The following is an 11,422-nucleotide window of genomic DNA, read 5'->3' as shown; positions in this document are numbered from 1 at the left end:
TGGGGTGGGGGTTCTGCTGCTGCAGCCCTCTCTGGACATGCTACATCTGCACACTGTCTAATGTTCTCAGTAGTCTCAGAGAGACTGGCGATTAGGTGAGTTCTACAGCTGCCCCTACAAGTGCATCAGGGCTGTCCCTAAATTACAACTCCTCCCTTTGTCCTCTGCCTTCTGCACTTACATCCTTCCCCCAGCTGGTGTAACTTCATCACTTCAGGTGATGCAAACTCTAAAATCTTGGTAACTACCCCCAAAGTGCTTGTCATCTAGGCTGCCAAACTATTACTGGATGGCACTGATGGTCAGTTGCTACTGCTCAGAACTACAGTCGGTTAAAGGCTCTGTGCTGTCAATCCAGTCATTGTAATGCTCTTCATGGTCACCTGAGGGTGTTTCAGGGGTCCAAATAGAAGCTATTTTTTAAACTCAGTGTAGTTACAGCTTTTCCCTTCACAAACACTCCCTCCTGTTCAGACATATCTAATTCTGCTACCCATTCATGCTGCCTTTTAGAGGGGGAGAAATGAAGCTACTGGTTGAAAACTGGTTCATAACCTGCAGCTGTGTGTGGTGGCAGCATGTCTACGTTCTGCTCCATAGACCCCTCATTCCTTTGACCGCCACTGGCAATCTGGAAGTGTCACCATATCATAATGACCTGTCCATGGTCCAGTGCTGTGATGCACCAACCAGACGTTGCTTGCTGATGGAATGTGTGTGTTTGCTTTGATTCACTTGAAGGAAAGGTGCAAAAGAGAAACTGTGGGATGGGTGGACAGTGCTTTTTTTCATGCCATGTAAAGAAGGCGCACACAGCTTGTTCTGCCTCCTCTGCGCCCCGCCCCGCCCCACCCCAACCCTCTTCCTCTGATTAGCATGGGTATTTCTTGCCTTTAGAAATGTAGGTCTTGTTGACCCTGGAAGAAGCAACGTTGACTAAAAAACTAGTGCAATCATATCCTAAGAAGCTAGAAGCTGCTGCAGTTAAGAAGGGTGTTTTAGTTGAAGGGTTTGACAGACAAAGCCATGGCACAAATGAGGGATATCAGCCCACAGTGTTGCATCCAGGGCCAATGAATATGGAGTACTGAGGTTAACAAGAGAGAGCCCTTCCTGGTCTCTCCAGTATCAGTTTAAATGTGGACAGGCTTCAGGCAGTCTGGGTTGCCAAACCCATCTTGGAGAAGAGCTTCCATGTCGGAAGCTGCCCCAAGGCTCTTGCTGGGTGGCCTACTGGTTGAATGTTAGCTCTGGACACAGCACCCTGGGCACGTTGGGCCACGGGTGGTGTAATATGAGGCCATCAATTCCTGTCGTAGGTGCCTTTTCCTCCTGCATGGAATATTCTCTAGAATTCAGCAAAACCCACCTCTAAGAAGTGCTGAACATTGGAAAGTCAACCCTGGAAACCCCCCTAACCACTTCAAGAAAATGTTTATAAATGTTCAGTGATTTTCTTCTGGGGTTTGAAGAAGCACTGATAAGGCTGGTGCCCAGAAGTCTTGTGCTCTTCCCCCAGGCTCTCATGAGACCCCTGATGTCAGTTTATTGTGAGAGGGCCAGCAACAGGCTCAGAAATGCCCACTAGAGTTAGGCCTGGCAAGAGAAGAATGACCCATTCCAGTGTCTTAAAGCCACACTAGAGCACAGACTTGACCAATAGTTTTGGGTATGATAACTTGGGTAAAATAAAAGAGTCCAATCTGCTGGGGTGACACCAAATATAGGCGGGAGATATAATCGGTAGTCAGTAGGTAGTGCAGGGAGACATCATCACAGGCGAGGGCTGCATGGGTGAGGGGGTATTTCAAACATATTCCCAAAGGAATTTCCCCAGAGAGGAATATTTTCCTCAGAACGCTCTGCTGTCATTCAACATCCCCATGCAGAAGCCGCTTCAGAGAAACATTGAAGTCTTGTCCCTTTGGCAAGGAACACAAGTAGTATCTGTTCTTTCTCCCATTTCTGTTATTCCCAGGCCAGAAGCACCATGTGGGAATGTAGCCCAAACATGCAAATGATGTGATTCCAGCCACTCCGCCACTGCTCAGGCTAGGAGCTAGGTAATTACAGAAATCCAGGCCAGCAGGTGCTTTAAGCGCTTCAGCATTTGGGTTTCAAACACCTGTGTTCAGTATGCGCATGCACACAGCTGTGTTCATGTGTATGTCTGGGGCTCAGCTGTGTGCGTTCGTGTGTCTCTCTACTGTTCACCCGCGTGTGTCTCTGAATGGACGTGAATGTGTCTCTGTGGCTCAGCTCTGTGTGTGCCTATATGTGCATGCATCTGTGTTCATGCATCTCTCTAGGGCGCTCACCCGGGTGTGTCTGTGTGTGTCTGTGGCTCACCTTTGTGTGTGTGTGACTGTGTCTGGGACTCACCCTTGCGTGTCTGTGTGTGTGAATGTGTCTGGGGCTCACCTTTGTGTGTGTGTGTGAATATGTCTGGGGCTCACCTTTGTGTGTGTGTGTTAGTGTGTCTGGGACTCACGCTTGTGTGTCTGGGACTCACGCTTGTGTGTCTGTGTGTGTCTGTGACTCACCCTTGTGTGTGTGTGTTAGTGTGTCTGGGACTCACGCTTGTGTGTCTGTGTGTGTCTGGGACTCACGCTTGTGTGTCTGGGGCTCACCTTTGTGTGTGTGTTACTGTGTCTGGGACTGACCCTTGCGTGTCTGTGTGTGTGAATGTGTCTGGGGCTCACCTTTGTGTGTGTGTGTTAGTGTGTCTGGGACTCACGCTTGTGTGTCTCTGTGTGTCTGGGGCTCACCTTTGTGTGTGAGTGTGTCTGGGACTCACCCTTGTGTGTGTGTGTTAGTGTGTCTGGGACTCACGCTTGTGTGTCTGTGTGTGTCTGGGACTCACGCTTGTGTGTCTGGGGCTCACCTTTGTGTGTGTGTTAGTGTGTCTGGGACTCACGCTTGTGTGTCTGTGTGTGTGAATGTGTCTGGGGCTCACCTTTGTGTGTGTGTGTTAGTGTGTCTGGGACTCACGCTTGTGTGTCTGTGTGTGTCTGGGGCTCACCTTTGTGTGTGAGTGTGTCTGGGACTCACCCTTGTGTGTCTGTGTGTGGGGGGGGGACACTCACCTTTGTGTGTGTGTGTTAGTGTGTCTGGGACTCACCCTTGTGTGTCTGTGGGTGTCTGGGACTCACCTTTGTGTGTGAGTGTGTCTGGGACTCACCCTTGTGTGTCTGTGTGTGTGGGGGGGACACTCACCTTTGTGTGTGTGTGTTAGTGTGTCTGGGACTCACGCTTGTGTGTCTGTGTGTGTCTCGGGCTCACCTGTGTGTGTGTGTGAGTGTGTCTGGGGCTCTCTGCTGGGTCCTGTCTGTCCACCCGTCTGGGTCTCGGGGGTGCCAGCCTGGCCGCCTGCCTAGCCCACGTGTGTCCCCCCGCCCCGCCCAGCGGCCACCCGGACTGAGCATGCGCAGTACAACCTAGGGCGCACCCACGGCCAGGGGGCCGTTTATGCTGCTACACCGGCCGGCGGGCCTGGAACCGCTGGGGCCGGAACGCGGGCGCTGGGGCGCGGGGCCGGGCGGGCCGGAGCGTCGCCGGAATTTCCGGGAACCGCGGGGCGGCCCGGGCGGCGGGCCTGAGATGGTGAGTGCGGGCGGGCGGGCCCGGGCCCTCGCCGCTGGGGGGATGGGAGGCCGGGCCGGGGCGGGCTCGGCTCGGGGAGCCCACATGCAGCGCGGGGCGGCGGCCTATTCCCCGGGTCCCCGTAGTAAAGGGTCATGGGGGGGCCGCGGCGGGGGGGCGTGACCAGGGGCGCGGTTGGGGGGGGCGGCGGCGGCGGGTGGGAGGCCTGGCGGGGGAGCGGTTGGGGGGGGGGCCCTGGCGGGGGTCCCTGGAGGGGGAGCGGTTGGGTGGCGGCGGCGGGGGAGCGGTTGGGGGTGATCAGGGTGGGTGCCTGGTTCAGTTCCTTCCAGTTTTGTGTAGTTCACTGAATGAATGTTCTTATTTTGGCAGTCCTTACTGGTTCTTACAGAGGGAAGAAATCAGTAACAAATATGTTGATATCACGACTAACTTCTCAATTAGCGAAGGCCTCACGATTTGCAGGTAAACAGAACAGGGAAACTAAAATCCCCCTGAGTGCGTCTGTGTTAGAACTGCTAGTGCAAAACCTGATTTTGAAGTTTTCAGAGGTAATTAGACTTCCAGAGTTTCTTTTGCCCGCAGGCATTACAAGTCAGGAGAGTCAGTCGTTTGTGCTGAAGAACAGTAGGTCACTAATCCTGCTGATTGGTGTGTATTGACACTATTGTGAGGTTTTGCCTTAACTTTAATTCCCCTTAAGATCATGTATAATGTATTTGGGAGCAGGAGGGTTGAATGCTGAGATCTTTTCAGGTTCTTAGGATCTTTCTAGATCTGACTTTTTTCCTACTCTAGATGCGGGGGTAACCTCTTTAGCTTAAATTTAGCTGGTTGAATTGTACCCTTTTCCTTAAGGTAAAGTGCACGTTTTGCCTTAGTTCAACTCATGGGTAAATTACAGTTTAACGTCTGCATTCTTTAGTGTTAAACTGTTTTTGAACATAGTGGTCCAAATAATTATTTGAAATTTCCTGTGTATTTGAACTATGGGCCCACAAAAGCAACATCAGTAACTATATACTGTAGTTATGCCACTGTGGTACATTTAAGCCAGATTTTTCCCTTTCTGCCCCTCCCTAGCCAAACACATGCCATGGACCTGATTTGTCATCCATCCCCTCTCTTGGGTGCACCACTAGGAGCTCCTCCAACACCTGAGTGAGGGAGAGAGACAGAGTTAGGCTGGGATCATCCCATAACCCACCCCTGATGCACTTGGCCCCAGCATTCCATTCTTTCTTCTGGGGAAACCATGAGATGCAGGAGTCTTCCATCTCCTGAGGAGTGGGAGGGGAAAAGAGATGGACTGGCCTCCCCTCAACAAGACCCGCATGCCCATATCTTCCCAGAGACAACATCCCACTGCTGCTGCAGGCTACTGTAGTAGAAGTCTGTGTTGCAATCCTGAAGGTTCAGGGTTCAAACCTGGCCAGTGGCGCATGATTTGTGGATTGTTACAGCTGTACACAATAGAATGTGTTTGTCGTTTTCTTTTGAATAAACAAAGTAGTTTTTTGTATGCAATTTTCTATGTTAACCTAAATTACTTTTTCTTGCAAACTCACCCACTCAGAAGTTAAGAAATGCCAGTTTTATGCCTCCCAATGTACTTTAATTTGACCCCTTGTGCATATGCATTGATACAGTCTTTAATTATGTGATTACGCACTATGTTTTCCACATGACCCCTACCTCATTCAGTGAACAGAATGGATGCACAAGGGGTGGAATTACAGTTGCACAGGCGAGAGTAAATTTGGCTTCCAAATGCTTGAATTTGCAACCTAAATAACTTTTAAAGTAGCTTTTTGGGTGTAATTTTAATATTTAGCTATTTTAAAGGTAGACACTCATGTTATGTGTTCTTCAAGAAGTTTAAACAAAACTTTTGTTTTTTTGAGGACATTTTTTGCCAAGATCAGCGTCTTCTGTGCTGTGCTCTGGTCCCACATCTGCAAATTACAGCACACAACCCTCTAATAAGAATGGAGCTCAACCTCAGCGCTGGTATGCACTGGACCCTGAACTGGAAGAAATTCTGATCCCCAGAAAAATGTCCATCAGCCCTTTAGAAAGCTGGCTGACTGTTAGATACTCCCTCCCTAAAGTGGAGATCATCAATGTTCATGAAAAGCTAGGTTATGAGCCTACCCAACAATATGACTGTCCCCCATGTGAAGGGGGAGCTGATGTGGAGGAAGGGGAAGGAGAAGTCAGCACTAACAAGGTTGAGTGTAAGAATGTGTTGAAGATCCGCAGGAGGAAAATGAATCGGCATAAGTACAAAAAGCTGCTCAAACGAACGCGTTTTTTGCGGAGGAAGGTACTAGATGGTCGCAGGAAGAAACGTCAGGTGAGATTGGGATCAACAGAGGCATATTTTCAAAAAGTGGCTGGCACTTTCTTTAGATATAGCGAGCAGTTTATGTGGTGCTTTTAATCTAGAATTGACTTGTGAAAAACAGCAGCAATCTGATTGGAGCAATTCCAGTGCATTGGGCTGGTGGCTTTGCAGATCATGCTGGTTTCGGAACCCTCTGAACTTTTTGGTTTGTTTTTTGATCTGGATGTCCTTGGCCAATTATTTAAAATTTGTGTAGCTGGAAGGAGATGTATTAAACTTTGAATGATACATCGCTATGCATGGTGATCTATCTTGACATTCAAATAATTTGAAAAGATGAATGGTTACGACTTCTTCAGTGGATAAAAATAATCTCTTGACATAGGCACCAACGAGTAGTACACATGCCCAAGATGTGTTTGGATAGTTGGTGTAATAATCATCTTCTACCTGTCTTGCCAGCATCCTCAACTGATGTGCACAGAACAGCCAGTGTCAGCAGCTGTAAGGAGAAAATATCACACTGCACTCCTGCCCAGAAGCATTTTACTTTCTAGAATGGGGTAGGAGGGAAGGACATGGGTCCACATTCAGACTGGTGGAGGCAGATGCAACTCCATTGGTTGTATGGGCTACTTAGCTCTGCCTTTCCATAGCCCACAGTTCTTCCATGCTTCAAATTTTCATCCCTGTTCTAGTCTTTCTCCCACCACACCTGTCCTTAGAAGGTGTTTGTGTCTTGTTAGTCCCAGTTAACCCCTTCAAGTTTAAACAGCCAGTCTTAAAGGTCCCATTTCCTTTCTTGATCCCTACTGGATACTAGTTTTTTTAACATTTGAACTCGTTAAATATGTCTCCGTTTTCAGTATTTCTAATGGAACATTTCTAAAATGCAGTTATACGGCATTTGAAATGCATTTTCTGTGATTAAGAACTGGAGCATATTCTGAGAAGCGGGATAGGCTGCCTAGGTAATGTACTGCTTCCTTCATACAGATAACACCCAGCTTCTCTTTAGGATACTTTTTATGCAGTGGGGTGTCTTGGTTTGAACGTGTCACTTCCAAGAGAGCTCACAGTCGTCCCTTTTTCTTTCCAGGCAAAGTTTGAAAAAGATCTGAAACGCATCTGGAGGAGAGCTGGGTTGAAAAAGCCTTCTGAGGGCTGGCAGCTGCCCAAGATATTTGTGAGAACTAAATGACTGGAACACCTCAAATGTGTTTTGGCATTTAATTGTAATTAAAAGGTATTTAAAATAAGTCAAAGTTCTTTTAACTTTGTTCTGAATGATGAGTCCAGAGGTGTGTAGATGTTTAAAATCTTGGTGAGGAGATCATTCCGAACCCTGTGCAATACTGGCTGTTGAAATAATAAAATGCCATTTGCTGAAAAAAGCCTGTGGGCATAGTAACTAAAAATGAGTTAAAAATCAATTTGTGGGTTCATTCGCTCAAATCAGCCCTCTGTCTCCCAGCGCCAGCCCCTCTATCTAGCTGCATGGAGAAGAGAGGGGAAATAGAGCAAGTAAGGTTCTGAATAAAATGACCCAACCCACAGGACTTGCCAGTTCTGAGGAATATTCTCATGGAGTTCCAGTGAGAGCCAGATTTGGACTAATTTGCTGTGAGGGACTGAAATCAAAGCTGATCCAGCTGTTCTCAGTTTTCTTAGTGCAAGGCATAAGGCAGAAATGATTCTGCACATGCCTTCCTCCTAGATCAGGGCCTTTTTGTATTGGTAATAAGTCCTTGAAGTGTAACCACCCTAGCACATAGTCTCCAGTCCCAAATGGGGGTATGAATGTGGTAGGCTTTGTTACCTTGGTGGAGATGGAATGAGAGAGTCACAAGTGTGATACAATAGTCTTAATGTGACGGAGGAAAGCATTCCCTGCTGCACCAATGGCCTCTGAGCGTGAGAGGGACTGCACCTCATACTGGTGCAGAAGACAGGGTCATTTGACCATCACATATCAAATGTTCCTGCAGGAGAAGCTCTCTGTTGGTTGTAAAATAGTGGCATACTGCCTGTTACATACCTGGGAGGCTTAATGTCTCATTCTCATCATACATCCTGCTACTTGCTTCTCAAGACAGCCTGTGAACAGCATTATTTCTGTAGCAGAGTTGGGGCAGGAGTGGAAGTTGCATTAATCAGCATTACAAAATACAATGCAGTTCCACTCGCTTGAAGCCTCAGTGTGCACCTTCTTCAAGCGAAAGCATTCAGCAACAGTCCTGAAGAGAAGAAGCAACTAAAGATTTTTATTTGTATTCTCTGAACCATTTTTAGTGGGGGTCCAGAGTCCTGGTTTCTGGTTTTGGCCCTTCTTTGACTTGCACGGGGGCAAGTCACTTTCCTTCTCCATGCCTCAATCTTTCCATCTGTGAGGTGAAATACCATATCCCACCAGAGACAGGTGATGAAAACAATTAGAGGTGATGTCCTATGAAAAAAGATGGAAAAGACTGAGGTATTTGAGTTTGGAGGGGTTATGTTAGAGGTATACAAAATAATAAATGGTGCATAGGTGATAAATTGCATGCTCCTGTTCCTTCCTTCATAATCCAAGAATAAGGGGACACCTGATTAAACCAAAAGGCAACAAAATTAAAAGGCAATAAAAGAATATACTTCTTAAGTACATTGGCCTGTGGAACTTATTGCTACAAGGTAACATTTTTGATTAATTTCTGTTGTATCCTTCTGTAGGTCATCTGCCAATGCAACCAAAAGACACCTGCTACGCTTCTTGCTGTCAGTAGATGGTAGTAGAGTCAAGGCTCTCTGAAACGCCATAGGAGTTGTAGTAGGAACCTGCTGGCTAATTTTCTAGTTCTTGTATTTTAAAGAATTGGTGTGTGTGTAAAAATCATTATTCTTGACAGAAACATATTGCTATAATGAGAGGTTTATTAAATTGATCAGAGGGTAGCCATGTTAGTCTGTATCCACAAAAACAGTCAGGAGTCTGGTGGTACCTTTAAAGACTAACAGAATTATTTGGGCGTAAGCTTTTGTGGGTAAAACCCCCCACTTCTTCAGATTAAATTGAAGTGACCCCTGAGAGACATGCAGAACTAGAACATTGCTACGGTTGGTGGGTTTTCCAGACTATAGGCTCAAGTCTGGTATTAGCAGGTGACTTTGATCAGCGCTTTAAAAACAACCCCCTGCCTCCTCGTAAAGCTTTAAAAAGGGCTACAGCTGCAGTTCTTTTTAACCAACTCAAATGGGGCTGTTTTCAGACTATTCCTTCAGGGCGCCAATCAACAAGGGGAGCACTTAACCCTCTGCCTTAAAAGGTCCCTATATATAATGATGGCTCTAGACTTCAGGGGCATGGTTAATATTCAGCAGGCACCCAGGGTTCACTAAAGAGTCTGAATGTGTTACAGTGTAACTGCACAATAGTGCCTTGCTGTCGGGTCCTTTCAGTCTGGCCTGTCTCTGAGCAGGCTCCTAGAGTATTAGCTCATTTGGAGTGAGGCCCTTGGGGGTTTTTTTATCCCTTCATGCTTATTCCTATGGGCTGTGTTCACAGCTCTGTCACTCCCGTTCCTGCTGCTTTTGGGACTGGCTCTTAGGCCTCTCGCTTATTGCCCTCCTGTCTGAACAGTCAATCTGTGTGTTTCTAGGGTGCTGGTTGCTGTGGTATCGGGGGTGGGGGGGGAGAGGTCTTCAAAATTACAAGCAAAAACCTGTTCCAAAAGACTAGCTGCCTCCTATGCCTCATTTAACACAGCTGTGCTGCTGTGATGTTCTCTGCTCTTGCCAGCCTGAGCAGACAGAATCCTGTGACTCCTGCTTTTAATCCAGAAACACTGATATGCCATCCCATCTTCCAGCCTAATGGGTGTGTGAGTGATTGGAATGTGGCACCTGGTGTGAGGTGCGTGCGTCCCTGACTTTCCCTGTGATAGTCTGTGGAATATTGATAGTGGTGCACAAACACGGTTGTACTCTCCCTCTTTTTGTAACTCGGCAGTGAACATACGGAGACTGGCCATGTACATCAAATACCCATGGCCATCTTAACCAATTCCCCCTCTGCCCCCATTTTACTACTTCAGGGGGTGCAGAGTTGGGGTCATGGCTTTGTGGGTTGTTCTGATCTCACTCTACCTTGGAATCTACTGGGCATGCCATAGGAAGGAACATAACATGCAAAGCTCTTTAGTCTTTGGGTAGGAGAGCAATGTCTGTCATTGTTGCACTGCCTGCAGTAGTCACTCTGGAAGGCTGTGGAACACAAAGCAGTTCACTGCCGTCATGTCTGGTAGCTCAAGAGTGGAGGGAGGGGACGTGTCATATTCTGGGATTAGCCCAATAGCGTTAAAGCCACCTCTTGATATGACAACCCAGTTCTTTAACACCGAATCAGCTGCTAGGAAAGAATTCTGAAACACTTGAAGTTACATGGCACAGACCTCATGCAATTCTTCTTCACCTAGGAGAGCTGGATTGTTTCGTTACAGGGCAGGCACCATGTTACAGCTGGAGGTCTCTGTAGTGAATTCCATCTCTTCACTAAGTATAAGTCTGATTATATCTGCCCTCTAAATCATAGTTCAGCACATATAGTCATCATCTTTACATCTACTAAACGTAATGGCAGCCTAATCTGCAGGTATATGGAAGTACTGTGTAATTTGCAATGGTGTTTACAAATAAGCCCCAGTATGTTCCTATATAATTAAAGGCTGGAGACAAGACATTTGTGCCCTGCTCTTAGTTGTGTATTTTTTTTCTAGGTGGGGTCGCATGGTTAAATCATGGTTATCCTAAAGCAATGGTTTTCAACCTTTTTGCATTTGCAGACCCCTAAAAAATTTCAAAGGGTGGTCCGAATCCTTTGGAAATCTTAGACATAGTCTGCGGACCCCAGGCTGAAACTCACTGTCGTAAAGCATGGTTGAAGTCTCTCATGCTGTGTCAGTGCCAGACACTATAAGGACACACAGACACACACATTCACACTCTCATTCTCTCTGTGTAATCCTCCACCAAGATTAAAATCACCATGTCCTAGCTCGCTCAATCACAGATCAGGTTTTCTACTCTAATACAGCCCTTTATCCTTTGGGTTAACCTCGTCCTGCTCTTGTTGGGGAGGAATAGATGAAAGAGAGTTCCCCATATTTGTCTGTAGGGGAAGCACCAGCACATAATATTCCATTCTGGAAACGTTATGAACTTCTACTGGCTGGAAATATGTATACACCTATATGTGTATGCACCTATATGGTAGCAGCTGAAAGCCTGTGGAAGGACATGCTTTGACCTTTATCTGACTCAGATAAATCAAGAGGTTTCAAGGATTCTTCCTTCATCTCCCTATTATGGTTGAAAAACAGCAGGAAGCTGCCAGAGGAACCCATACTAAGTATTCCAGAGACTGGAGCTATTCAGGGAAGACAACGTGATGGATGTTTGAAACTGGGACTCAGACATTGCTCAGAAAGGAGCTCTGAA

At 46.9% G+C, this 11,422-nt stretch overlaps 1 protein-coding gene across 3 annotated transcripts; it reads left to right on the top strand.

The window, feature by feature from the left end:
- Positions 1-3,455: 3,455 nt before the first annotated feature.
- Positions 3,456-10,657, top strand: AURKAIP1 (aurora kinase A interacting protein 1). Of its 3 annotated transcripts, XM_084651911.1 has the most exons (6): positions 3,456-3,603; positions 3,973-4,065; positions 4,186-4,251; positions 5,505-5,956; positions 7,047-7,193; positions 8,660-10,657. In XM_084651911.1, the coding sequence occupies exons 2-5, from the start codon at positions 4,014-4,016 to the stop codon at positions 7,146-7,148; spliced, it is 672 nt and encodes a 223-aa protein (XP_084508037.1). In that variant the 5' UTR covers positions 3,456-3,603; positions 3,973-4,013; the 3' UTR covers positions 7,149-7,193; positions 8,660-10,657. The 3 variants fall into 3 exon arrangements, with proteins under 3 accessions (XP_084508037.1, XP_084508036.1, XP_084508038.1); XM_084651910.1 differs by lacking the exon at positions 8,660-10,657 and having other exon boundaries at positions 7,047-7,206; XM_084651912.1 differs by lacking the exons at positions 4,186-4,251; positions 8,660-10,657 and having other exon boundaries at positions 3,457-3,603; positions 7,047-7,206.
- Positions 10,658-11,422: the final 765 nt, after the last annotated feature.

This window comes from Lepidochelys olivacea (genome assembly GCF_965140295.1).
Source record: "Lepidochelys olivacea isolate rLepOli2 genome assembly, chromosome: 18".
NCBI classification, from domain to species: Eukaryota; Metazoa; Chordata; order Testudines; family Cheloniidae; genus Lepidochelys; species Lepidochelys olivacea.
This window is presented reverse-complemented; position numbering and strand designations above follow the sequence as displayed.